The 23,794-nt window shown below is 34.5% G+C and overlaps 2 protein-coding genes across 2 annotated transcripts; both read left to right on the forward strand.

The window, feature by feature from the left end:
* Positions 1-3,645: 3,645 nt before the first annotated feature.
* On the forward strand, positions 3,646-5,293 carry LOC129249184 (uncharacterized). Its single transcript, XM_054888853.1, has 4 exons — positions 3,646-4,072; positions 4,170-4,335; positions 4,426-4,951; positions 5,077-5,293. The coding sequence occupies exons 1-4, from the start codon at positions 3,687-3,689 to the stop codon at positions 5,253-5,255; spliced, it is 1,257 nt and encodes a 418-aa protein (XP_054744828.1). The 5' UTR covers positions 3,646-3,686; the 3' UTR covers positions 5,256-5,293.
* A 9,652-nt stretch (positions 5,294-14,945) lies between these two features.
* Positions 14,946-16,605, forward strand: LOC129250230 (uncharacterized). Its single transcript, XM_054889865.1, has 4 exons — positions 14,946-15,389; positions 15,477-15,642; positions 15,740-16,265; positions 16,338-16,605. Exons 1-4 carry the CDS (start codon positions 14,998-15,000, stop codon positions 16,517-16,519), a joined length of 1,266 nt encoding a protein of 421 aa, XP_054745840.1. The 5' UTR covers positions 14,946-14,997; the 3' UTR covers positions 16,520-16,605.
* The last annotated feature ends 7,189 nt before the right edge of the window (positions 16,606-23,794 follow it).

Raw genomic sequence — 23,794 nt, forward strand, 5'->3', positions numbered from 1 at the left:
TTCTTCAGACTTCAATTAGGAGAAAAAGTTTAAAAAAATTTAGTTAATTACTTTAACATATTTTAATTAATCAAGAAAAAATTAAAAACGGAATGCTTACTAAAAAACATTTAAATAAAAAAGTTTTAAAAATAAATAAGGATAAAAAGTTCGTATACAAAATTTTAAATAATTAAAAATTTGTTTAATAAAAAACATGTATTTCTAGTTTTCATTCAAATCTGAAAATTTTAGTAAAAACTTATTATATAAAATACAAAAACAATTTTTACATTTTTAATATTAAACAAAAAAGATTAAAAAAAAGTTTAATAATGTTTTTAAATAAAATTTTTTTTTAATGAAAAATATTTATTTTTTTTTTATTGAAATTTGAATTTTTATTTAAAAAATGTTTAGTAAAAAAAATTTTAAGTAATATGTTTTTACTTATAACATTAATTTTTATTTGAATAACTTTTTAATTTTCTTGTGTTTTAATAAAAAAAATTTTAAATAATTTTTAGAAAAATAAAAAGTTACTCAAATAAAAATAAATATTTTAAGTAAAAAAAAAATACTTAAAAAATTTTTTATTTCAAATTATAAAAACAAAAATTTTAAATTTCCATAAAAAATAAAAATAAATAGTTTTCATTAAAAAAAAAATTTTATATAAAAACTTTAATAAATTTTTTTAAGGTTAAAAAACTGTTTTTCAACATAATTAATAAATTTTTTAAAATAATAATTTTAACTTAAATTTTCAGATTTGAATAAAAACTACAAATAAATAATTTACATAAATTTTTTTTTTTCAAAAACTTTTCAAGCTGCCGTGTCCCACAGTTGAATGCCATAGGTCCATGTCGGTTTCAAGATCGCTTACTAAAGTGAGAGCTTACATACTTTCGAGAGAAACATGCGAGTTTCGATGTAGTAACCAATATAGGCTTCTGGATTTTTTTCCTAGAGCCTTCCATCTAACTTTACTATAAAGATGCTTGCCGCGATATTTTGTCATGTTAGTTTAGGGGATGATTACATTAGTGACATCAACGAATGGGGAGTTTTTCGATTTAGTGTAGAAGTGACTTAGTAGGATTTTGTCCCTTGGCTTAATGCGCCACTCTTTCAACCCATTTATTAAGCCCTTTCTGTAGTTTGTGGGAGGCTACATGGGGGTGGGAGTCAATTGTGAGTACGGCAGTGAACGTTCTGACAATTGTTTCTTCAGAAGTTGTGAGATCGTAATTTCAATGATAATTTTTCGCATGGGTAAGTATTAAATAGATAAAATATAAGGAACTAATTTTTTGTCCACAAAAAAAAAAAATTGGAGGTATAATCAAGAAATTACCATAAAATTATTCACCACTAACTGCAGAGTTGAAGGTGTAAGAATCACCATTTTAGTGAGTGTAATATTAGCTACGTGGAAAATGTCGGGATTAAAGGCAATCAGTACTTGACAGTTTTGTTCTTTTTTGTTTTGTTGTCGTGCCATTTGAATCGAAATGATCTGCGCCTGCCACAAAAACAGAGTGGTGTATGATTTTGTGCTCTTCCACCATTTAAAAATAATTTGCGGACAAATTTTCCAGCAGGTTGACAACCCTGCTAGTTTAGGTTTGCTTGAAATTCGCGTCTTTTTAGGAAGCTAATTTGAACTTTTCTACAAAATTGTCTGCTTATACCCATTTGAGTAGATAGATTCCTTGTCGAAACACCTAGTACGTCCGGTGTCGTAGCAGAATCAAGAGGATTTGGTGCAAAGAGATGACCTCTTGGATCTAAACAGGATCTTCTAAATAGGTCAAGCATAGAATGTTGCAGGTGTGGCTCCGATCGATGTGCCAAATTTTCTTTACGAATGTCCAGTTCTAGCGTTCATGAGAAAGAGCATGTCTGGGAAGCACACATGCGAGGCGACAGCTAAGGCACTTACCAGGAACCACAATGAGTGAAAGTTATTAGTAAATTTATAAAAACATCGAAATGGTTCCTGTGACTAGGCTACAAAATCAATATCCACGATAAATGCAATCAATTGGCGCTTATAGTCTGGGAGCCAGGGGTCGATTTTGGACTGCGTTTTTATACCGTTAAATTCTTGACTATGCTTGTGATTTAGCTTTCATGAATAACGGAAGTGAACGTCAGCCGGCGCACCCGCGGTGGTTGTAATTGTGGGAGGGTACGAAACGTGTCCAAAAAAAAATTTAAACATTTCATTTAATACCGGCTGAAATTTTTTTCATGTATTATTGACATTTAGTAGAATAAAAAAAAAATACTCAGCTGCGCGGTAGAGGGGGCAAAACGCGTTAGCTGAACAGGTCAACTTGTAAAATAAATTGAAAAGTAAACTACTTTATGCCGATTGAAACTTTTTACATAATTTTCGACACATATGAAAATATAATAATGATGGTCAGCTGCGTTTATAGCGGTGGGTAGACCATCAGCCGAAGCAAGAAGGTATCATTGCGTTCAGCTGACGTCTTTTCCCCCTCTACGGCGCAGCTGACTATTTTCTTTTTACTTTACTAAATGTCCACAATGCACAACAAAATTTTAGCCGGTATTATATGAGTTGTTAACACGTCTCGCAGCATCCCACGCACGTACCCACCGTTACAGGACCAGCTGACGGTTAGTTTCGTCATCCATTGGATGGCGTCTGCCTTCAGTATTAAATTCAGTCGGCAAGAAAAGACCAGGTCAAAATGACCCCTCGCTCCCGGACTTTTATTGAATGCCGGGTAGGCACACGGGGAGCACCACAGCTAACAAGCCAATACCAATTACGTACGAGTACCCAGCAATTCAAAAAAGTAGTTAGCCCAAAAGCCAGTTTCATCCTTTCAAATTCGAGTGTTTTTTAATAGCTCGATAACTTAAAATTATAATACAAAACAAAAATATTGTTAGAAAGTATTTTTTTTTTTTTGTAAGCTCGTAGAATATTTCATGGGATTAGTTTTTTTAATAGGATATCACGCATATACCCGCCATGACTACGAGTTTCATGGTCCAATCGATCAGCCGCATTTTTGACGTTTTGTCAATAAATCCGGCCGTCTAGCATCAATGTTGGCTTGAATATTTCAACAAAGTGATTGCTAATTGCGCGTATGCCAAGTTGAGCCATTTTGTAGGAGCCAAATGTCGATGTTTAATTGATTAATTTTCGGAAACAAAATTTCATTCAGCAGCCGCTTCCTCATTTCGAAAGAAATTTTTTCAAAGTAAATTTCCATTTGTAAGCGTTGCTCTGGCTTCAAACGTTTCATGATGTCTTGCCAAAGTGCAGAGAACAGAAATGTCAACACATTTTGTCATTATCAGCTGTCAAACCATAGTTATTGATATCGAGAGTGCAACTAAAAGAACACCCGGTGCATACATGCGTTGGTCAAACTTTTACTTATTAAATAATATAATATTTTCGTATTTCGATAGCTAACTGCAGTGCTATTATCAGTGCGAAAAATTGTAAAGCTTTTCAATGAAAAAAATGCATGCGATAGAGAGTAAATAGAGAAAACATTAGAGAAAACTTTTACTTTGTTACATGAACATTTTTTACACAATTATTTAGAATGATGAGCTGCAATTTTGTTCAGTTGCAGTTCAGTTACAGTTCTAAGTTCCTTGAAAAAACATTGCATTTTTGTAAGAATCCAGCGAAACACATTTAGAAAATGTCCTCCAATACAGAAGACTTCAATGCCGACGAATTGCAAGCACCAGAATGGATGAATGACGATTTCTTCTTAAAGGTGTTGGCAAGCTGTGAAGGCAAAGACAGTAAAATAAAAATGCGTAGTGCAAAAATTTCGCCAGCCTCCATGAAGGGTGATCACTATGCCAGTGTAATGTTCCGCGCGCAACTGGACTATGAATTGGAGGGCGTGCAAAAGTTCAAATCTGTGATTATGAAAACAATGCCCGAAAACGACGGGCACAAGAAGGAAATGTTAGGCAAGAAGGATATTTTCGAAAAAGAGATCATCATGTACACGGAAGTGATACCACGATTCGAAAAGATTTTGCGTGCCGTGGGCGATGATACAGTGCTCAAGGCACAGTAAGTGATTGATAGCAAAAAACAAAAAAACAAAAAAAGAGAATAAGAATACGCGTTAACGTATATTAGTTTGAAACAAAATTTATTATATTTTCAGCTGTTTATATCACGCTTTGAAGCCGAAGAAAATAATTGTCTTCGAAGACTTAGTACCTAAGGGCTATGAAGTGGTGCGAGGCCGCACACTCAACGCGGACGAAGTGAAGGCCGCATATGCCAAGTTGGCAAAGTGGCATGCCATAAGCTACAAAATCAATTTGGAGGTCAGTGGCAGGCACAGTATTTCAAATTTATTATGCCAGGTGCCAATTAAGTTTTATTTAATTTAATAAATTTCATTTGCATCTCTACAGGAGCCCCACTATTTTGACAAGTTCGAGCGTGGCATGCTCAGTATGTCTAACATAGCAGAGCAGCGGTTCGTAACAGATGGCATTACCAACTTCGTTAATATGCTGAGGCAAACGCCTTCGCTACATGAATATTTGCCATACTTTGAGGCCCTGGAGCCGAAACTTTTAGAAAAATGTCAAGCATCGTTCGTTGAGTTTCGTGAATCACCTCAACCGAATTCGCAGTATGTGCTTTGTCATGGTGACTTTCATTCCAAAAATATGATGTTTAAGCACAACAAAGAAACTGGTGCATTGGTGGATGTTTTGCTCTTGGATTTTCAAATCGGCTATGTTGGCCCCATTGTGAACGATTTGATATATTCACTTTACTTCATTTTGGGTGCAAATCTGCGCTTGCAATTTCCAGCTTTCTTGTACAGTTATTTCACCAATTTCATCGATACTTTAAAAAAAATTGGTTTCAAGGGGCCACTGCCGACCATCACACAACTACATGCACAGCATAGACGTCACAAGTGCTTCGGTGAGTAATCACCACATTAATATCAAATTGCATTTCAAATAAATCGTTAATTGATAAGAAAATTCTATTATCTATACTTATTTTATTGCAAACCAAGCAACTTATATTTCCTCATTTCTTATCAGAGTTCTTCCTTTTAACCACTTTTTTGCCCATGTGGTTCGCAGTAGAAGAAAAGACCGAGGTCGAAGCGCTGATGACGTCCGAAGAATTTCGTCGCAATATATACAAGTCAAAGAGCTACGTGGAGTATTTGGAGGAACATTTGCCGCGTTTCTTGCACTTGGGCTACTTTGATGATTAATAAATCTTCGATCTAATATGTAATGAAAAACGTAAACTTTGGGAGTTTGTATATATGATTTTCTGGGATATTAATACAATTAAATTTTGCCACATAATCCTAATAAATTCGGCTGTTATTTACTTTATTTCATGGCATTTCAGTGAGAAGTTTAGTGCGAGGATTAATATGTATGCAGCCTGTGAGCTTCACAATATCCACACAGTATAACTACAGTTGGATTTTTTGAATGAATTCATTGAAAGGAAATTCCAGTAGTACCTCAAATTAGAATTGTGTAACAAATGAAATGTGCCGCGCCTAACACAGAAAACGCGTAATTTTTTTTTTCAAAATTAGCTTTATTCATCAACGAGATTTCCATCAAGAATAAGGCAATCATTCCAGCGCCGCTCTAACATTTCAATACCACTTTTGTAGAACGAATTATCTTTCGCCTCAAAACAGGTTTCAGTTTCAGCGATAATCTCTTCACTCGTGCGGATTTTCTTACCGGAGAGCATTTTTTTTGGGCTGGGAAAAGCCAGTAGTCGCTGGTAGGCAAATCTGGCGAATACAATGGCTAAGAGGGCAATTCGAAGTTCAATTCATATAATTTTGGGATTGTTTTGATTGACTTAAGTTATCTTCTTTTTATATAGGGCCCGCCATCTATCGTTACAGATTTGAACTGGGTATTATTTGAAGAATGGTAACACTTAGCTGTCATCTGATTTGACAGAAAATTAGTTTTATTCTTCCGCTGAACGAAAATGGTTGTGTATACGCTCAGAGAACGCTGGGAAATATTGCGGCATTACTTTGAAAATCATGGTAATGTTGCAGAATGTACGAAAATTACGTACGGCAATGGGAAGAAGAAAAGCACCGAATGAAACGTATGTGCGTTACTTTCCGTTTGGTCGCCTCGGATCTGCGATTTGACGCCGTTGGACCAACATAAGCGATGTCATAGCTGAAATACAGCTGCATACAATCGAAAATGTGTTGAAAAATTGGACCGATCGTATGGGATGATGCATGGCTAGCCGAGGCAGCCATATGAATGAAGTTGTGTTCCATCATTAACCGGAAGGATTGTACTTCAAAATAAAAAAAACAGTTTGGAAAAATATTGAGTACTTTCTTTTTTATAGCATTTTTAATTCCGTAAAGTTATATGGCGGACCCTGTACTTTCTGATACCTTCACGATGTCAGCTAACTCATGCATCTTCCCTTTCCGATCATTCAAAACGATTTTGTGGATTCTTGATGTTTTCTGATGTCATCGCCTCAGTTGGACGCCCACTGCCTTGTGCACCATCGGTGGCTCTACGACCATATTTGAAATCAGCAAAGCATCATTTTATTGTTGCTTCTGATGGAGTGGAGTCTTCGTAACACTTCTCAAGACATTGGTTCGCTTGAAGCGTATTTTGTTTTCCATCTAGAAGCAGTGTAATATTAAAACACGAAATTCTTTTTGATCTATTGTTTTGAAAATAACAAAAGTAGCGTCACTCTCCGCTTAATAACTCATGACCAATAAATAGAATATCATGAAATTTTAACAGCTCTCTTTTTAAGGTAAAACTACTGTATTAGGCTTGGAACTTTTTAGCCAATAAGTAATATGTGAGAACTCTAGAAAGAAACCATGTTTGGGAATGGTAAGTAGTCTAATACAGCAAAGCATATGCGTACAGTAAGTCACAGCAAAAAGCGTACACTTGAATATGAGGGTGGGCCATATAGCGTTTGCTTTTCGAACCACCTATTTTTTTGAGAATGGCAACTCAAATGACATGTCAAATGTGTTCATAATTTACTTAAAAATTTGAAATTTACGAAATGGGACGCTATACGCTTGAACAAAATTGGGAAATATTGAAAACCTATTTCGAAAGTGGTGAGTCTTCTTCTTCTTTTTTGATGAAGCTCATTTTCACATCGGTAGCTACGTCAATAAGCAAAATTGTCGGATTTGGGGCTCAGAAAATCCAGACGTTACTGTAGAGAAGCAAATGCATCCACAACGAGTCACTGTTTGGTGCGGTTTTTGGTCTGGCGGCATCATCGGGCCATTTTTTTCGAAAATGAGCGAGGAGCCTCGGTTACAGTAAATGGTGAGCGTTACCGTGACATGCTCATCGAGTTTCTGTTTCCATGGACGCCATTTGGTCTCAACAGGACGGTGCAACTTGTCACACTACCACAGTTACACTCGAACTTTTGGCTACCGTTTTTGAAAACCGAATAATCAGCCGAAATTCCGATATCAATTGGCCGCCTCGGAGCTGTGATTTAAACCCATTGGACTATTTTTTGTGGGGAGCCGTTAAGGACAAATGCTATGCGAACCATCCAGAGACGAGTGATGCTTTAAAACACGAAGTCGAAGTTGCCATTCATGAAATTGGAGCCCAAACAATCGAAAATGTGCTTAAAGTTGGGTTGATCGAATGGCCTACTGTAAAGTCAGTCGTGGCAGTCATTTGAAAGATATTATTTTTTATTCATAAATGATGATTGAGAAGTCTTCAAAATAAAAAGCAAAAAATATTAATTAGTTTTTGAAGTGAAACTTCTTTTGTCTCGAAGGATGAAACGCTGTGAGGAGTAAAACCATAGCGTTTCATCGATATGTGACGCTACGCCAGCGCCATCTGTTAAAAGCGTGGCGTGGATGAAACGCTGTGAGGAGTAAAACTACGCTAAACTACGTAAAACTCCGCTATGCCAGCGCCATCTGTTAAAAGACTGGCGTGGCGTGTCGTCGTGAATGTAATGCGGTCGTTTATTATTGCATTCTTATCGAATGTAATTTGTAAATATGACATTTGATTGACGGCCGCCGTAGCCGAGTGGGTTGGTGCGTGATCACCATTCGGAATTCACAGAGAGGTCGTTGGTTCGAATCTCGGTGAAAGCAAAATTAATGAAAACATTTTTCTAATAGCGGTCGCCCCTCGGCAGGCAATGGCAAACCTCCGAGTGTATTTCTGCCATGAAAAAAATCTGCTCATAAACATATCATAAAACAAAATGAAATAAATGTATAAAAAAAAAAAAAAAAAATTTCTTGTGATTCGAACCAAGGATTTCGGATCGGAAGCCCACATTGCTAGCCGCTGGGCTATCGCGCTGTGCTGTCGCCGCAAAATAATGTATCATAAATCTGTTTACCATACCAAAGACCATACACTTTGCGAACGCATTTCGGTGGAAACAGTTGACAGTTATCCCAAACACAATATTATTAGTAACGCGAGACGCGTCATAGAGTGTGTGTGTAGTTTTGAGCAAATCTTACAAACATATTTTGTTTTGTTGATTGATTTCTGTTAAATATGGCATCAAATCAACAAAAACGGAAACCGAAAACAGGTGCTGAACGGCAACGTGAGTATTTGGAGCGTAAAAAATTAAGAGCTACTGTTGAACACCGTGACAGTGAATCCTCCGGTTGTACGATAAGTGATAATTTGTAGTACCAACAACAAGATGCGGAACTACCATTGATGCAGTATTTCATCGATACCTTGATAGATTAGAATGTAGATCATTTTTTACGTATTTCAGTTACCATAAAGCCCTTGTTTCATTTTTGGAAAACGAATCCAATAATGATAATGACAATGCCGAGAACCAAATGTAATTGAGTACAATAAATTCATTTCTTTTTATATTAAAATAAATAAATAATTCTGTTTAATAAAATTCCATTCCATGCTTTCCATGACTTCTGCATGCATTATATTGAAATAATAGTTAAATTATTGATTTGTTGATAAAAGAAGTTTCACTTCAATCGTGCGGGTTCCGTGAACTACCACACACTTTCTTTTTTTTTTATAGCCGATTCAAAATGCAAATTTTACATGGGCCACCCTATATGTTCCATATTAGACACAAATAGCAAAACAGATCAAGTTCTTAATTATTTATTTTTTGTTTTTTTGTATTTTATAATAATTTTTATCTTATATACAGTTGAAGAAATTGAGCATATTTTTGTTCTGTTTGGAGCTTATGTACTGCTGAACCATTCACAAAAGTGCGAGAGATCCTTTTAAGCATCGATATTGAATTGATGATTTTCGTGTTTTGTGTGGGGTGGCTAATCCTTAGAGCAATCATTAGTTTTCCAATTAAGCCGCCTTTCAAAATGTCATGCCTAACTTACTTGGTGGGAAGTTCAGTTGCATTTTATCAGAACGTTAGTTCTTTGTCCTTTCTGTCCGTCTTTGGAACCTCCAACCACTGAAAATCAAAATAATCTGAAGCGCAACGCGCTTTGGAAGGAAACTGCTACATCACTTTGTGTTGCTAATATCTAATATCTACGTCTGTCTTTCTTTTTGTCTTTTCTCTTCTCTGCTATTTCTACGTGTATAACTTCACACCTTCATACCTTTTTGGTTGTGTGTTTGATAAACAAATAAAATAAATAAATAAAACCCTTTGAATGTTAATGGTTTGTTAAAGGATTTTTATGATGGGCTTTTTCCCCTTGGAACGTACTTTCAATTAATTTCGCAGCAGTAAATAAAAAAGTTTGATGTTCGTCTACTTCTGTTTTTTTTTTTTGTTTTGTGATAAACGAGACTTCGTCGAGCCGTACGGGTACCAAATCCCCCTGCTTTACGATAATGCATTCCAATTCAGATTACAATTTTTATTTCACAATTGCTTCGAAAGAGTCACACGATCAGAAAGCAGGCAAGTGCGGTGACTATGAAATAGTATTTGTTGCAATTTTTACGGAAATTCTCAAGAAGAATCAACGCAGTGTAAGCTGATGCATTTCCAAAACATTGAACGGTATTGGCTCCAAACTAGATTTCACTTTTGTCAGGCAAGAAACATCTTTCCAACTAATTTGGAGGCCTTTAATGGTTAATCATCTATTTTCGAGCACAAAAATCTTTTACATCCTAGACGTGATGTTTATCAGTTGATGTTAATGGTCGTCTAGGACGAGCTTCATTCAGCTATGATTTCTCTACCAGCTTGGATTTGACACAGGCCGACAAAATTTAACCAACATTCAGACCCCGAAACCAGACTATATATTTCCGAAGGTTTATGATGCGCTGAATCCAAATCTGGCCTTAGAATTGCTCTATCAGCTCTGGTTTTCGAGATATCCTAACCTAAAAGTGCAAAAAACACCGTTTTTGCCCATATTTGAGGTTATGTAGCCTTGCAGATGTTTTCTTTCACCAAAATTAAAGGATGGCATCTTTAAATACAAGCCTTCTTTTTTTCAAATGGCGTTGAGTTTGCTCAAATATAATTTTTTTCGCTAAGATATCGCATTTTGAAATTTTCATGTTTCTAAATTTTCCTACACCTGAAAATCGATTGAGATAACATAGACATGATATAGTCGATTACTAATTTTCTTGAATTGAGTTTTATTTTTCTTAAAATTTTGTCTCACACTATAAGTGTGCTGACTCACCACACCCCTACAAATGTAAAAATTCTAAACAAATCGATTGCTTTTGCTTTTGCTTTTTTTGATTGTTTTTCATAACACCCAAATGCAAGTTTTCAGGTTCTCTTTCAAAATGAATCCCAACTCTTCATTGAGATACAAAATTTCACATTTGATTTCACAATCTTACGACACGGCTAAGTCTTACTGATCAACTATTTATAAATTTATAACCACAAACAAAAAAAGCGACGCGCTTGTTAAGATTTCAACTTTTCTCTCTAATAATAACACTCGTTTGCAAATTTCGATCTTTTTTTGCGCAATTACTACTCACTTCCTATGTAGAATCGTTGGCTGATTACGAAAATCGAGTTAATTTATTTTAGGGAAACATTTTCAAGATATTTGCAATTTAACGTTCTTAAGCTAAACAAAGAGTGGTTCCACATAATCACGTATATCTTGAAGGTATTCATTGACATTTCGTCACTTGGGTAGCTTTATTTGGACATTCATAACTTCCTTATTTATCATTTGATTTTCTTCGTCTGTAACTCAATTTCCTTCAGACTTCAATTGGGAGAAAAAGTTTAAAAAATGTAGTTAATTAATTTAAAGAAATTTTAATTATTCAACAAAAAATGTAAAAAAAAATTTAATATAAAAAAAGTTTATATAAAAAAAGTTGTAAAAATAAATAAAAATAAAAATTTTATTAAATATGAAAATATATTAAAAAATTTGTTTATTTTTAAAACTTTTTTTATTAAAATTTTTTTTATTGTTTTTATAATTTTTTATTGATTTTTGTTATTAAACAAAGTTTTAATAATTAAATAATGATTAAAAATTTGTTTAATAAAAAACATTTGTTTCTGGTTTTTATTCATATCTTAAAATTTTAGTTAAACATTATTTTTTAAAATAATTTATTAATTATGTTGAAAAATATTTTTATCATTTTTATCTTAAAAAAAAAATATAACAAAAAAAAAATTAAATAAAGTTTTTAAATAAAAATTTTTTAATGAAAAATATTTTTTTTATTGATATTTGAAACTTTTATTTAAAAAATTTTGAATGAAGAAATGTTTAAGTAATTTTTTTTTTACTTAAAACATTTATTTTTATTTGAATAACTTTTTATTTTTCCTTTTTTTTTTAATAAAAAAATTTAAAAAAATTTTAGAAGAATATTCAAATAAAAATATATATTTTAAATAAAAAAAATTACTTAAAAATTTTTTTATTCAAAATTATAAAAGAAAAATTTGAAATTTCAATAAAAAATAAAAATAAATATTTTTCATTAAAAAAATTGTTTATTTAAAAACTTTATTAAAATTGTTTTACTTAAATTTTTTTGTTTAATGTTAAAAAATGTTGTTTAACGTAATTCATAAATTTTTTTTTAATAATAATTTTTGACGAAAATTTTCAGGTTTTAATAAAAACTAGAAATAAATATTTTACATAATTTTTTTTTCGATAACTTTATTTGACCAAATTTTTTTTTTACTTTAAATTTTGTTTATTTGTTATATAAAACTTTATTAAAATTTTTTTATTTAAATTTTTATTGTTTAATGTTAGAAAAATGTTTTTTAACATAATTAATACATTTTTTTACAAAATAATTTTTAAGTAAAATTTTCAGATTTGAATAAAAACTAGAAATAAATGTGGGAATGGCGTAATCCCTACTCCCCCTCTCGTGTTTCTGGCTACTCTGGTTGACAACAACGGCGAAAGAGAGAGTCGTGTTTTAACTGGCGTGGAAGGTGGTCGATTTCGGGCAAAAAATTAAATACACCATTAATTAATTCCTTGGTAAAAACTTACCTTGTTAATATTTATATTTTAATAAAAGTACAAACCTATATTTTGGGGGCTCAACCGGGATAAAGAATGGCATGCCTCAACGATTTGATTAAAAGTAGCTAGCGCAGTGGCAGTAAGGTCAAAATAACGACGCTGCATAAATATATTTTTGAAAGCGAAGGCGACAGAGGTAACCGCCAACGACTCAGAGAGTTCTGTGGCTTCAAGTACAAACCTATATAGGGTGTTTTTTTTAGAGGTAAGGTTTTCAAGATGAAATAAAACGTATATAATTTAATGTTATGGCCAAGAATTTAGCTTCATTATAAAGATAAGGGTTTGCCATTATGTTTTAAAAATGATTTCAGGCAAGTGGCCGCCGCGGCTGGCTCGAATAAATTCCAGCCGAGAGGCCCAATTTTCGACCACTTTTTGCAGCAATTAGGGCCGTATGTCAGCAATAACGCGCCGAATATTCTCTTCCAAGACGTCAATCGTATCGGGCTTATCTGCGTAGACAAGCGACTTCACATAGCCCCACAAGAAATAGTCCAGCGGTGTTATATCGCACGATCTTGAAGGCCACGCCACAGGTCCACGGCGCGAGATAATGCGCTCACCAAAAGTTTCCTTCAATAAATCGATTGTTGCGTTGGCTGTATGGCATGTAGCGCCGTCTTGTTGGAACCAAAGGTCGTCCACATCAACATCGTCCAATTCAGGCACGAAAAAGTCATTAATCATGGCTCTATAGCGCTCTCCATTGACTGTAACATTATGGCCGGCTTTATTTTTAAAGAAATATGGACCAATGATTCCCTCTGCCCATAGAGCACACCAAACAGTGACTTTTTGAGGATGTAACGGCGTCTCAGCAATGGCTTGTGGATAATGTTCACTCCAAATGCGACAATTTTGCTTATTGACATACCCATTCAACCAAAAGTGAGCTTCATCGCTGAACAAAAACCATTATTTTCGAACCACGCGAACGAACCATTATTTTCGTAATAAATTTGCACGATTTGCAAACGTTGTTCAGGTGCAAGTCTATTCATTATGAAATGGCAAACCAAACTGAGCATAAATCAAGTGACAGCTGTCAAAAAGACCATCTACGAAAAAAGTAGTGCCAACTTGAAAACCTAACCTCTACAAAAAACACCCTTTATAAATATTTTACATAATTTTTTTTTTTCGAAAACTTTATTTAATCAAATTTTTTTTTACTTAGAATTTTTTTATTTAAAGTGTTAATTTTATTTATCTTAATTATCTAATTATTTAAGTAATAATTTTTAACTAAAGATTTTAAATTTTAATAATATATAAAAGTAAATAGTTTGCATTAAAATTTTTTAAATTTAATTAATTAGTTATTTTAAGTAGTAATAATTTAAAAAACACTTTAAATTTTAATAAAAAATAAAAATACATATTTTTGATTAAAAGTAAGCATTTTTCAAAAAAAGTATTAAATAAACAAGTTTATAAATAATTTTTAATAAAAATTTTTTTTTTAATATTATTAATAAAATTTTTATTGGTAAACATTTTTTTTTTTGACTAATCAAAATTTATATAAAGTACTTAATTAAATTTTTTAACTCTTTCTGCTGTATTAAAATGTGCAGAAAATTAAGCTACTAACGAAGAAAATCGAAAGATAAATAAAAAAATTAAGAATGTTTAAATAAAAATACTCAAGTCGCTATTTTAAATAATAATCATTAATTATTAGTTAAGATGTTTAGATCTATATTTTAATAATTACTTACAGTTAATAAATAAAATTTTTGAAATAAAATTGTAATTCCTGTTAAAATTTTAATTCTGAAGTGATTTTCTTTCTCAGAAACTATTGGTCCTTTCGAAAGGGTAGTGCATGCACCCCTTTATAGCCCATTAAATAAATTGCAAATATCTCGATTTTACCTAGGAATTTCATAGTGGCATCTGGGGTGCATTTTTATTGTAAACCAGGGTAATCATAGTAGAAGTTCATATCAATTAAGGTTTGGCAGCTGATTTCTCTTTTTTATACTTTTTTGATAACCGGCCTCTGAATGGTTTTGTCAATCGTTATCGCTCTCTTCCTAGCCCACCTGAAGCAAAAGATATACAAATATGAGTTAATAAACTTGAGAGTTTATTTGTATATTGAAGATAGCGCGCTAGATAAAAGAGTACTGCACATGAATCGAATACAAAACAAAAATAAAAACAAGTCTTGACGTATTAATAACACCAAAATCTTTGCATTTGCATTGTAGTTTTGATTACGCCGGTTTTGCTTAGTTAGTTACTCATTACACGTATGTATGTATGTGAATATCTATATATGTATTTATGTATGTATGTATGTAAACATGCAAAAGTATCTAAATATAAAATGCCCGTGTTGCTTTGAAGCTTTCGCAGTCATCATTTGGTGTGCTTTAATAGAAGGCGGCTGCTCAGAGAAGTATATAAATTTTGTATAAAAGTTCAAGCGATGGCACCCAATACAGAGCATTTCAATAACGATGAGCTGCAACCGCCGGAATGGTTGAACGATGAGTTCTTCCTGAAAGTGTTATACAACTGTGAAGACACAGCAAAGGCAAATGGCTTGCAGCTGATCCAAACGAAAATATCGCCGGCTTCGCAGAAAGGCGATCACTATGCGAGTATTATGTTTCGTGCGGCCCTGGATTACCGGCTAAATGATGTAGTTAAAAGCAGATCTCTGATTATTAAAACAATGCCCGAGCTGGAGGGACACAAGAAGGAAATGGTGAGCGAATCAAATATTTTCGAGACGGAAATTGGAATGTACGCGGAAGTGCTGCCGCGTCTTGAGCGCATTTTGAGAGAGGCTGGCGACGATACGGTGCTAAAGGCAGCGTAAGTGCAGTGGCGGAGAGAAAGGCGAAGAAGCGGGATATGTTTTTAAATTAATGTCATGTTTTTGTTTTTTTTTTTCAAATTTAGATGTTTATATCACTCGCTAAGTCCGAAAAAGGTAATCGTTTTTGAGGACATTGTGCCGCTGGGCTATGAGGTTATACGTGGCCGTTTCGTTAATATCGAAGAACTTAAATTGGCTTATGCTAAGCTGGCAAAATTACACGCCACCAGCTATAAAATTAACGAAGAGGTGCGTGAATTCATTACGGAATTTTATTATTAATAATATTATAATATTTATTAATATTTCATATTTGAGCTAATAATGGCTTTCTTCCATCAAATAGGAGCCCCATTACTTTGATAAATATTGTAATAGCATGCTGGATATGCCTAACATAATGGAAGACGAAATGATGACTAGTGGCATTACCAACTTTATTGATTTTCTAAGCCAGACACCAGAACTGCGTCAGTATGTGCCGAATTTCGAGCCACTTAGAAAAAATTTGTTGCCAAAGTGCCTGGCTGGTTTTCGTGAACTCCGCGATGCACCCAAAGCAGATGGCTACTATGCAATGTGCCATGGGGATTTTCATGGGAAAAATATGATGTTCAAACATGACCCAGTTACTGGCAAATGTGAAGACGTAATGCTGCTCGACTACCAGGTCAGCTATGTAGGTCCCATAGTCAATGACTTATTGTACTCTCAATACCTGCTGCTCGACGCGGATTTGCGTAAAATGTATCCCGAAATTCTACATCACTATTTCACCGTTTTTGCCAGCACTTTGAAAAAAATCGGTTTTCAGGGTGAAATGCCAAAACTAGTGAGATTAAGACAACAATTCCTGGAGCACAAGCATTACGGTGAGACATTTTTAGATGGCTGTGTGTGCCTATTGCAATTAATTTAAATGCTTTTGTTGTTTTTCTTTTTAGAGTTTTTCCTAGCAACCAGTGTTCTGCCAATGATTTATGCTTTCCTCGACCCTAAAACCAATTTGAATGACTTGATGACTTCCAACGATTACCGACGCACATTATATCATGCTAAAGTGTACACTGATGAGCTGCACGAGTTGCTTCCGAAGTTACTGCACTTAGGTTATTTTGAGGATTAGAAAAGATTTGACTATTTTCATTAAGAAAAAGTGCCTGTTGCTAGTGTTATTATTTAAATATAATAAATGAAGAAGGAAATAAAATATGAATTTAGTTGTTTGAAATGAATGGATTGGTGCACGGTTTTAACTCAGAACTCTCCCGATTAAATCTGCTATATTAGAATGTTTAGATATTCTATTGTGTCATAAACGCTTAAATGGACAGGACTATACTTAAGAATTTCTAGTTAAAGTGGTCTGAAAGTAACCAGTTTTTAAGTAAGGCGGCCGCCGCAGCCGAATGGGCTGGTGCGTGACTACCATTCGGAATTCACAGAGAGAACGTTGGTTCGAATCTCGGCGAAACACCAAAATTAAGAAAAACATTTTTCTAATAGCGGTCGCCCCTCGGCAGGCAATGGCAAACCTCCGAGTGTATTTGTACCATGAAAAAGCTCCTCATAAAAATATCTGCCGTTCGGAGTCGCCTTAAAACTGTAGGTCCCTCCATTTGTGGTACAACTTCAAGACGCACACCACAAATAGGAGGACGAGCTCGGCCAAACACCCAAAAAGGGTGTACGCGCCAATTATATATATATATATATATATATGTAATATATATGGCAGCTGCTGTGGCTGGATGGGCCGGTGCGTATTTTATTTAAACTGTTAAGAAATTATTTAAACAAATATTTAAAAATAAAAACTAGATGGCAACCCTATATAAATTTTTAATAGACTTATTTTTTTTTGCAACTAAACTTTTTTGCAACTAAACTGAACTTAAGAAATTATTTAAGCAGGCATTTCATATTTAAAACTAGGTGGCAACCCTATTAGCCCAGATGTAAGGTATTTTATTTAAACTGTTAAGAAATTATTTAAACAAATATTTCGTACTAAAAATTAGATGGCAACCCTATTTCAATTTTTAATATACTTGTTTTTTGCAATTAAACTTTTTTTGCAACTAAAGTGAATTACATGTTATTTTTTTTAACCTGTTAAGAAACTTAAACAGACATTTCATATTAAAAACTAGGTGGCAACCCTATTAACCCAGATCAGGTATTTTATTTAAACTGTTTAGAAATTATTTAAACAAATATTTCATACTAAAAATTTTCATATACTTTTTTTTTTGCAATTAAACTTGCCTATAATTCAGTTATTTTATTTAACCTCTTAAGAAACTATTTAGGGAAACATTTCATATTAAACGTTAGCTGGCAACCCTATTAACCATGATATCAGTTATTAAATTATTTAAACAAACATTTCATACTAAAAATTAGGAGGCAATCCTACTTAAATTTTAATATAATTTTTTTTGTTATTACTTGTATATCATCTTTTTAAACATAGGGTGATTTTTTAAGAGCTATAGAAAAGTTTTTCAAAAAAACACACATAAAATTCAGAAAAATTTATGAAATTTTTATTTAAATCGATAGTACAGTCCATATAATTTAATGTTTGAAGATCATTCCATGCACATGTTAACCGCGACTGCGCTTCAACGGGTCATTTTTTAGCTATTATCTTTTAAACAGTTGGTTTAAACCGCTGACGCACGTTTCGTGTTTTGTTTCATTGTCACACATCTTCAGTTTGCTCCATAATTTAACCATGAATCGTCTTACAAACGAACAACGCTTGCAAATCATTTAATTTTATTATAAAAATGCGTGTTCTGTTAAGAAAGTTTATCGCGCGCTTCTTCCATTTTATGGTCAGTTTAATCGACCCACTGAAGTGGCTATTCGAGCTATTGTGACTAATTTTAGAACCAAATTTACATTATTGGACATCAAACCACCAACACGCTTACGTAGAGTGCGAACTGAAGAAAATGTCGCAGCTGCATCGGCCAGTGATAATGATGACCATCAATTATCGATTCGTCGCCGTTCGCAGCAATTGGGCCTCTGTTACTCAACAAGGTGGAAAATTTGGGAAAGGATTTAGGTGTGAAGCCTTTCAAAATACAGCTAGTGCAAGAATTGAAGCCGAATGACCTACCGCAACGCAAAATTTTTGTTGACTGGGCTCTTGGAAAGTTGGCCGAAGATCCACTTTTTTTTCGAAAAATTGTATTCAGCGACGAAGCTCACGCTACCGTGAAATGATATCCAACTTTTTTCGCTCAAAATGCAAGAGCTTGACTTGCATGACATGTGGTTTCAGCAACATGCCACATGCCACACAGCACGCGTAACAATGGAGTTGTTTAGAGGCGAGTTCGGGGTTTGAGTTTTATTTCACGTTCGGGACCTGTCAATTGGCCACCCAGATCGTGCGATATAACGCCTTTAGATTATTTTTTATGGGGCTATGTTAAAGCTCATGTCTATTCAGACATTCCTGCTTCAACTAACGCATTGGAAGACAACATTAAAGCATTTATATGTGAGGTACCGGTCGAAACATTGGAAAAAGTATGCCAAAATTGGACTAAGCGGATGGACCATTTGAAGCGCAGACGCGGTCAACATTTGCATGAAATAATCTTCAAACATTAAATTATATGGACTGTACTATCGATTTAAATAAAAATTTCATGCATTTTTCTGAATTTTACTATAGCTCTTAAAATATCACTCTTTACTTTTCCAAAAATTATAAATTACTATTAATCGAAAAAAAAAAAAATTAAAATTAAAATTCTTTTGTCCACAAAGAAAAGAGATAAATAAAAATTAATAATAACCATAAAAATGAAGAAACGACTGCTGATATTTCGTATGCTTTTAGCCATGGGAAAGCTTCTCACAAAAAACCTAAAACCTGTTTGAGTGCTATGCTTCGCTCTCGGTCGGCTTGTGCAGAATCGGCATGCTGATTTGTTTTTTTTGCTAACGCTAACACCAAGAATTAATAAAGAAAATTACTAATAGTTCAGAATGACGCAGCATTTTCGTGCTGTTGTATTCGTTGTTGATTAGCGAATAGAGCGGGAACAGCTTTCATCTAAATTATAGCAAGAATTTTTGCGCTGCGCTAGGCACTTGCGCTCGCATTTGACTTAGCGCGTAACACAAGTGTACTCACCCATAGACAGATAATTAAGAGCACGCGCGCTCGCATATTTGAGAGAGATAATATTGGCGATTGCTTTTGACAACGCTGCTTAAATATTGCATTTTTTATAATAACTACGTGAGATGCGTTTCAATTTGCCGCTCTTTCATTTTGAAGACTGTCATTAGATATGAACGTAAATAAATTTATAAATAACGCTTTAACAACGCAATTATAGTTTCAGCTATAGATAGCACGAAAGCAACAACATTATTGATACAAATATATTTATTTTAGCAGATAATTAAATAACAACGCTTTTACGCTGATTTGTGTGTAATATACAAACATACATATGCATAAGCACGCAGGTTACTTGAAAAAAGTAACGGGAATTGATTAGTGAGAGGGGAGTTTGCTTTATAAATGTTTACTAGGGCGGGTTAATTATTACGGGACTATTGTTTTCGACATCATTCTTGGCAGTTTCGGAATATATGAAAAATTATAAGAAACAAGTTTATTGAGGGGACCCTGTGGTCTAGAAATTTCAAAAGATTGGTTTTTTTCGATATTTCGAAAGTATAGTATCTTAAGAATAGCATTTTCATGCGGAAATTCCTAATACTATAGCTGCTACAACCCATTAACCACAAAGAGAGCGGTCTGCGCGTGCTCCTGTACCTCAAACAGTTCCGGGAAGCGTGTCTCCCCAGAAGGAGAGGGGGGATCGTTTTAGGGGCCACACCATACGACGCAGTAGACGACGGTCGTTGTAAGTGTGAAGGCATTTGGAACCCTACCTCACCCACAAAAAAAAAAAAAATACCGCAAACATTACACTCAATTATCTCAAAATGATTTTTTTCGGCCTGGTGTTAAAAACAAAACAACTATTCAACCGAATCGCCTGAAACTTTAACATGTTGTACATCAAATGCTATCGTCCGTGCTAGAATCATATTACTATTTCAATTATTTCGTATTTTTTTTATTAAAAAATGGGGAAACCCCGATTTTTAAAGTGTCTAATTCACCACCGCGCCATTTTGTCAAACTTTTGTGTTTATTCTAGTAGCGCGACATAGCTGCAGTCAAACTGATTAACAATTTTTTGGATTTTGTGTTTTAGATAAATAGAAGAGTCAAAATGGACAACACCGTCTAGGTCCAATTTTCCGGGAGGGTCAATTTCAGCGCCATTTTTTAAGATATTAAAAATAAAATTTTTTTTTTTCATTTTAGTATATAAAAGAAGTTAAATAAAAAGTTTGAAAACTTTAAATATCGTTTTTCATTTTTATATTGTAAAAAAAAATCCTGAATATACCCTAAGTTTTCGATCCCCTTTAAAGTATAGCTCTAAAGTCAAAGCAATATGCAATTCATACGAAAATAGAGAGGCAGTTACAGCTACTTGATCTCTCGGCCTGTTTCGCTTTAACAATGGAAAACTGGGTACCAGGTACCCAGTGATTGTGATTATTACCCTTTCATTCTCTGCTACGAAAGGAATTTCTCAGTGGAAATCTTTTCTAGACTGGAATGGATTGACGAAGATACATTACCCAACACACCCGTTAAGATCTAATTGAGCGGATCTAAAATGGATACAGGTGTAGGATCAGGGTTACATTGCGTTGAGCTTTTTAACAGTGAATTCTTTAAACTACCGGATCACTGTAATATTTTTCAAGTATAAATAAATGCTATTCAGGAAGCCTTAGAGATAAACAGAATATCATCAAAAGACATCTGCATTCTATCGGACAGCTAAGCTGCATTCCAAATAACATAAAGGAGTATCTGATATTGCCGGCAATCTCTTAATGAGATCGCTAAACATTAGCCTATTGTCTTATGCTGGGCTCCAGGCCACAGAGATATACCAGTGAGCTATAAGACTGACCAACTTTCAAGAGAAGATACCTGTATGCCAAATTTTATGGGGGTACCTCTCGGAATTTGTAAGCTTCTTGTTATGGACGCACTAATCAATTATGTATATTACGTAAATCAAAAATGGGCACCTTTGAAATTCCTAGGCAAACATCGCCAAGGCTGAGTTTATGTCTATCCAAGAATATTATAAAATAGAGTAGTCTTCAAATTAGCACCTTATTAGGGCACCGCACGGGACATTTTCTCATAGGAAATCAATCAAGGTGATTAAGCGTTTCCACGCACGATTTCTGCCGTAACTGTAGCAATGAGGACGAGTTGGAAACGATTCAACACCTTTTTTGAACATGTCCGGCTCTAGCCAGAACCAGGAACAGATATTTAAATTGCTACTTCTTAATGAATATGGATGAACTATACACTTTAGGTATCAACAACCTTCTACGCTTTGTCCAAAGTTCAGGATGGTTCAATGTGGCAGGGGAAATGTAGCCCAGCCCCGTGGGCTCACAAGGATCCCATTTCGTTATCTGAGTGACATCGCTTTCCCTATGTGCGATGCAGCTACCAAACTTAGCCTAACCTTTGGCTATGAGTGTAAAAGGTACAGAAAACACATTTTGTGTTGAAAGTAAAAAAGAATATGTAAAAAAATGAATGTTTATGCGTTATTAGTTGTAAAAAATATTAGTGACTCAAAAAATTTTGTTTAATATTTTGCTTTTTCTAAAAGTTGTAGTTTGATTTATACATACAATTAATTTCTGCTAAATGTATTTACATATGATTGATGCACTTACCTCTGTTACGTGTTTGGTCAAACTCCTAATCTAATTTGTGCTAAGATTCTGGTTGAGATGAAGGGACCTACAGTTTTGGGCCGCATTCGAACGGCGGAATTAAAACATTAAATATCACTGTGATCCTTTAAATAAAAACAGAGGTCCAAAATCAATTCTTCCCATCACAGAATCCTCAATTACAAGTTTGTATTAAAAAAGCAAAGGTAAAACAAATAAAAAGGTTTTTTTTTATTTAGAAAGAGTCGTTTTTATATAAATACGTTTTTTTATTTAGGAAAGTTTTTGATGTTTATTTATTTTTATTTCTCGCGCAGGGCTAAGGATAAACGCCGGAAAAATGGACATGGTACTTTTTACCAGGAAGTACAAGGTCCCGACGTGGAACCACCCGAAGCTAAGCAACAACGAACTACTTCTCACAGATCATGCAAGGTATGTCGGAGTAATACTAGATAGTAAATTGCTGTGGAAGCATAATGATGAGTAAATGATGAAAAAGGCCAGCATTGCGTTGTACGCATGTAAAAGAATGCTGTGCGTTACTTGGGGTCTATCACCCTCTCTGATGCACTGGTGCTACACGTCAGTACTTAGACCGATATTGCTGTATGGGGCCTTAGTATAGTGGACTGCGACAAGAAAACTGACATACTTAATGCCACTGGAAAGAATTCAATGACTCGCTGCTCTGTGCATAACAAGAGCGATGAAAACCACTCCAACGGCGGCGCTGGAAATGATACTCAGCATGCCACCTATTGACCTTATGGCGGAAAACCTGGCAGTGAAATTCGCGAGGAGGTTGGTGGGTGCTGGAGTATTCACCTACAGAACCATCAGTCACAGCTCAATAGGAAAGTGAAGCTCAGGTAGCAGAGACTACATGACTCCGTACTTTAGTTTAGGAGGTATAGCACAAAGGCATGAAGCCTTGCCATAGAACTTTCCACATCTATACAGATGGCTCTAAAACTTCAGATGGAGTGGGAGCGGGTATTTACTGCTTAAAACTAGGAATAAGGCAGCCTATCAAGCTGCCAGACCACAGCAGTATTTTCGAAGTGGAAGTTTTTGCTGTGGGGAAAGCCGCGGAGCTAGCCTACACTAGAACAAGAAAGAACTCAACCATTAATATATACGTGGACAGTTAAGCAGTAATAAAAGCAATAAGCTCATATTGTATTAAGTGCAAAAATGTTCAACGGAGCAGAGAGGCCATCGAAAGGCTAGTCGTAAGCAGAAGACTGGACATCTATTTGGTGCCTGGCCACTAAGGCATTATGGGGAACGAAATAGTAGATGAGATAGCAAAAAGTGCTGTTAGACTACCATTTAAACAAGAGAACGACATACCAAAACCGCTAAATACAGTATACAAAGAAATGGACGACTACATGAAAAGGCGAGTGGAAGCTAGGTGGACTGACCATATGCAAAACAGCAAAAGTTATGTGTAGAACTAAAGATAAAAAACTGACTCAATTCGTACTTACGCTCTCGCGAATGGACTGCAGAATTATCAAAGGTATGCTGACAGGTCATAATCCATTGGCTGCACATGCGT

This window comes from Anastrepha obliqua, chromosome 1, assembly GCF_027943255.1.
Source record: "Anastrepha obliqua isolate idAnaObli1 chromosome 1, idAnaObli1_1.0, whole genome shotgun sequence".
NCBI classification, from domain to species: domain Eukaryota; kingdom Metazoa; phylum Arthropoda; class Insecta; order Diptera; family Tephritidae; genus Anastrepha; species Anastrepha obliqua.

What these genes read in the sequence shown, in the direction of transcription:
- LOC129249184 (XM_054888853.1), top strand. Translation starts at nt 3,687, where the DNA reads ATGTCCTCCAATACAGAAGACTTCAATGCCGACGAATTGCAAGCACCA. An exon ending in GCTACAAAATCAATTTGGAG is followed by an intron (nt 4,336 to 4,425) that starts GTCAGTGGCAGG and finishes GCATCTCTACAG; the next exon opens with GAGCCCCACTATTTTGACAA. An exon ending in TAGACGTCACAAGTGCTTCG is followed by an intron (nt 4,952 to 5,076) that starts GTGAGTAATCAC and finishes ATTTCTTATCAG; the next exon opens with AGTTCTTCCTTTTAACCACT.
- LOC129250230 (XM_054889865.1), top strand. Translation starts at nt 14,998, where the DNA reads ATGGCACCCAATACAGAGCATTTCAATAACGATGAGCTGCAACCGCCG. An exon ending in GCTATAAAATTAACGAAGAG is followed by an intron (nt 15,643 to 15,739) that starts GTGCGTGAATTC and finishes TCCATCAAATAG; the next exon opens with GAGCCCCATTACTTTGATAA. An exon ending in CCTGGAGCACAAGCATTACG is followed by an intron (nt 16,266 to 16,337) that starts GTGAGACATTTT and finishes TTTTCTTTTTAG; the next exon opens with AGTTTTTCCTAGCAACCAGT.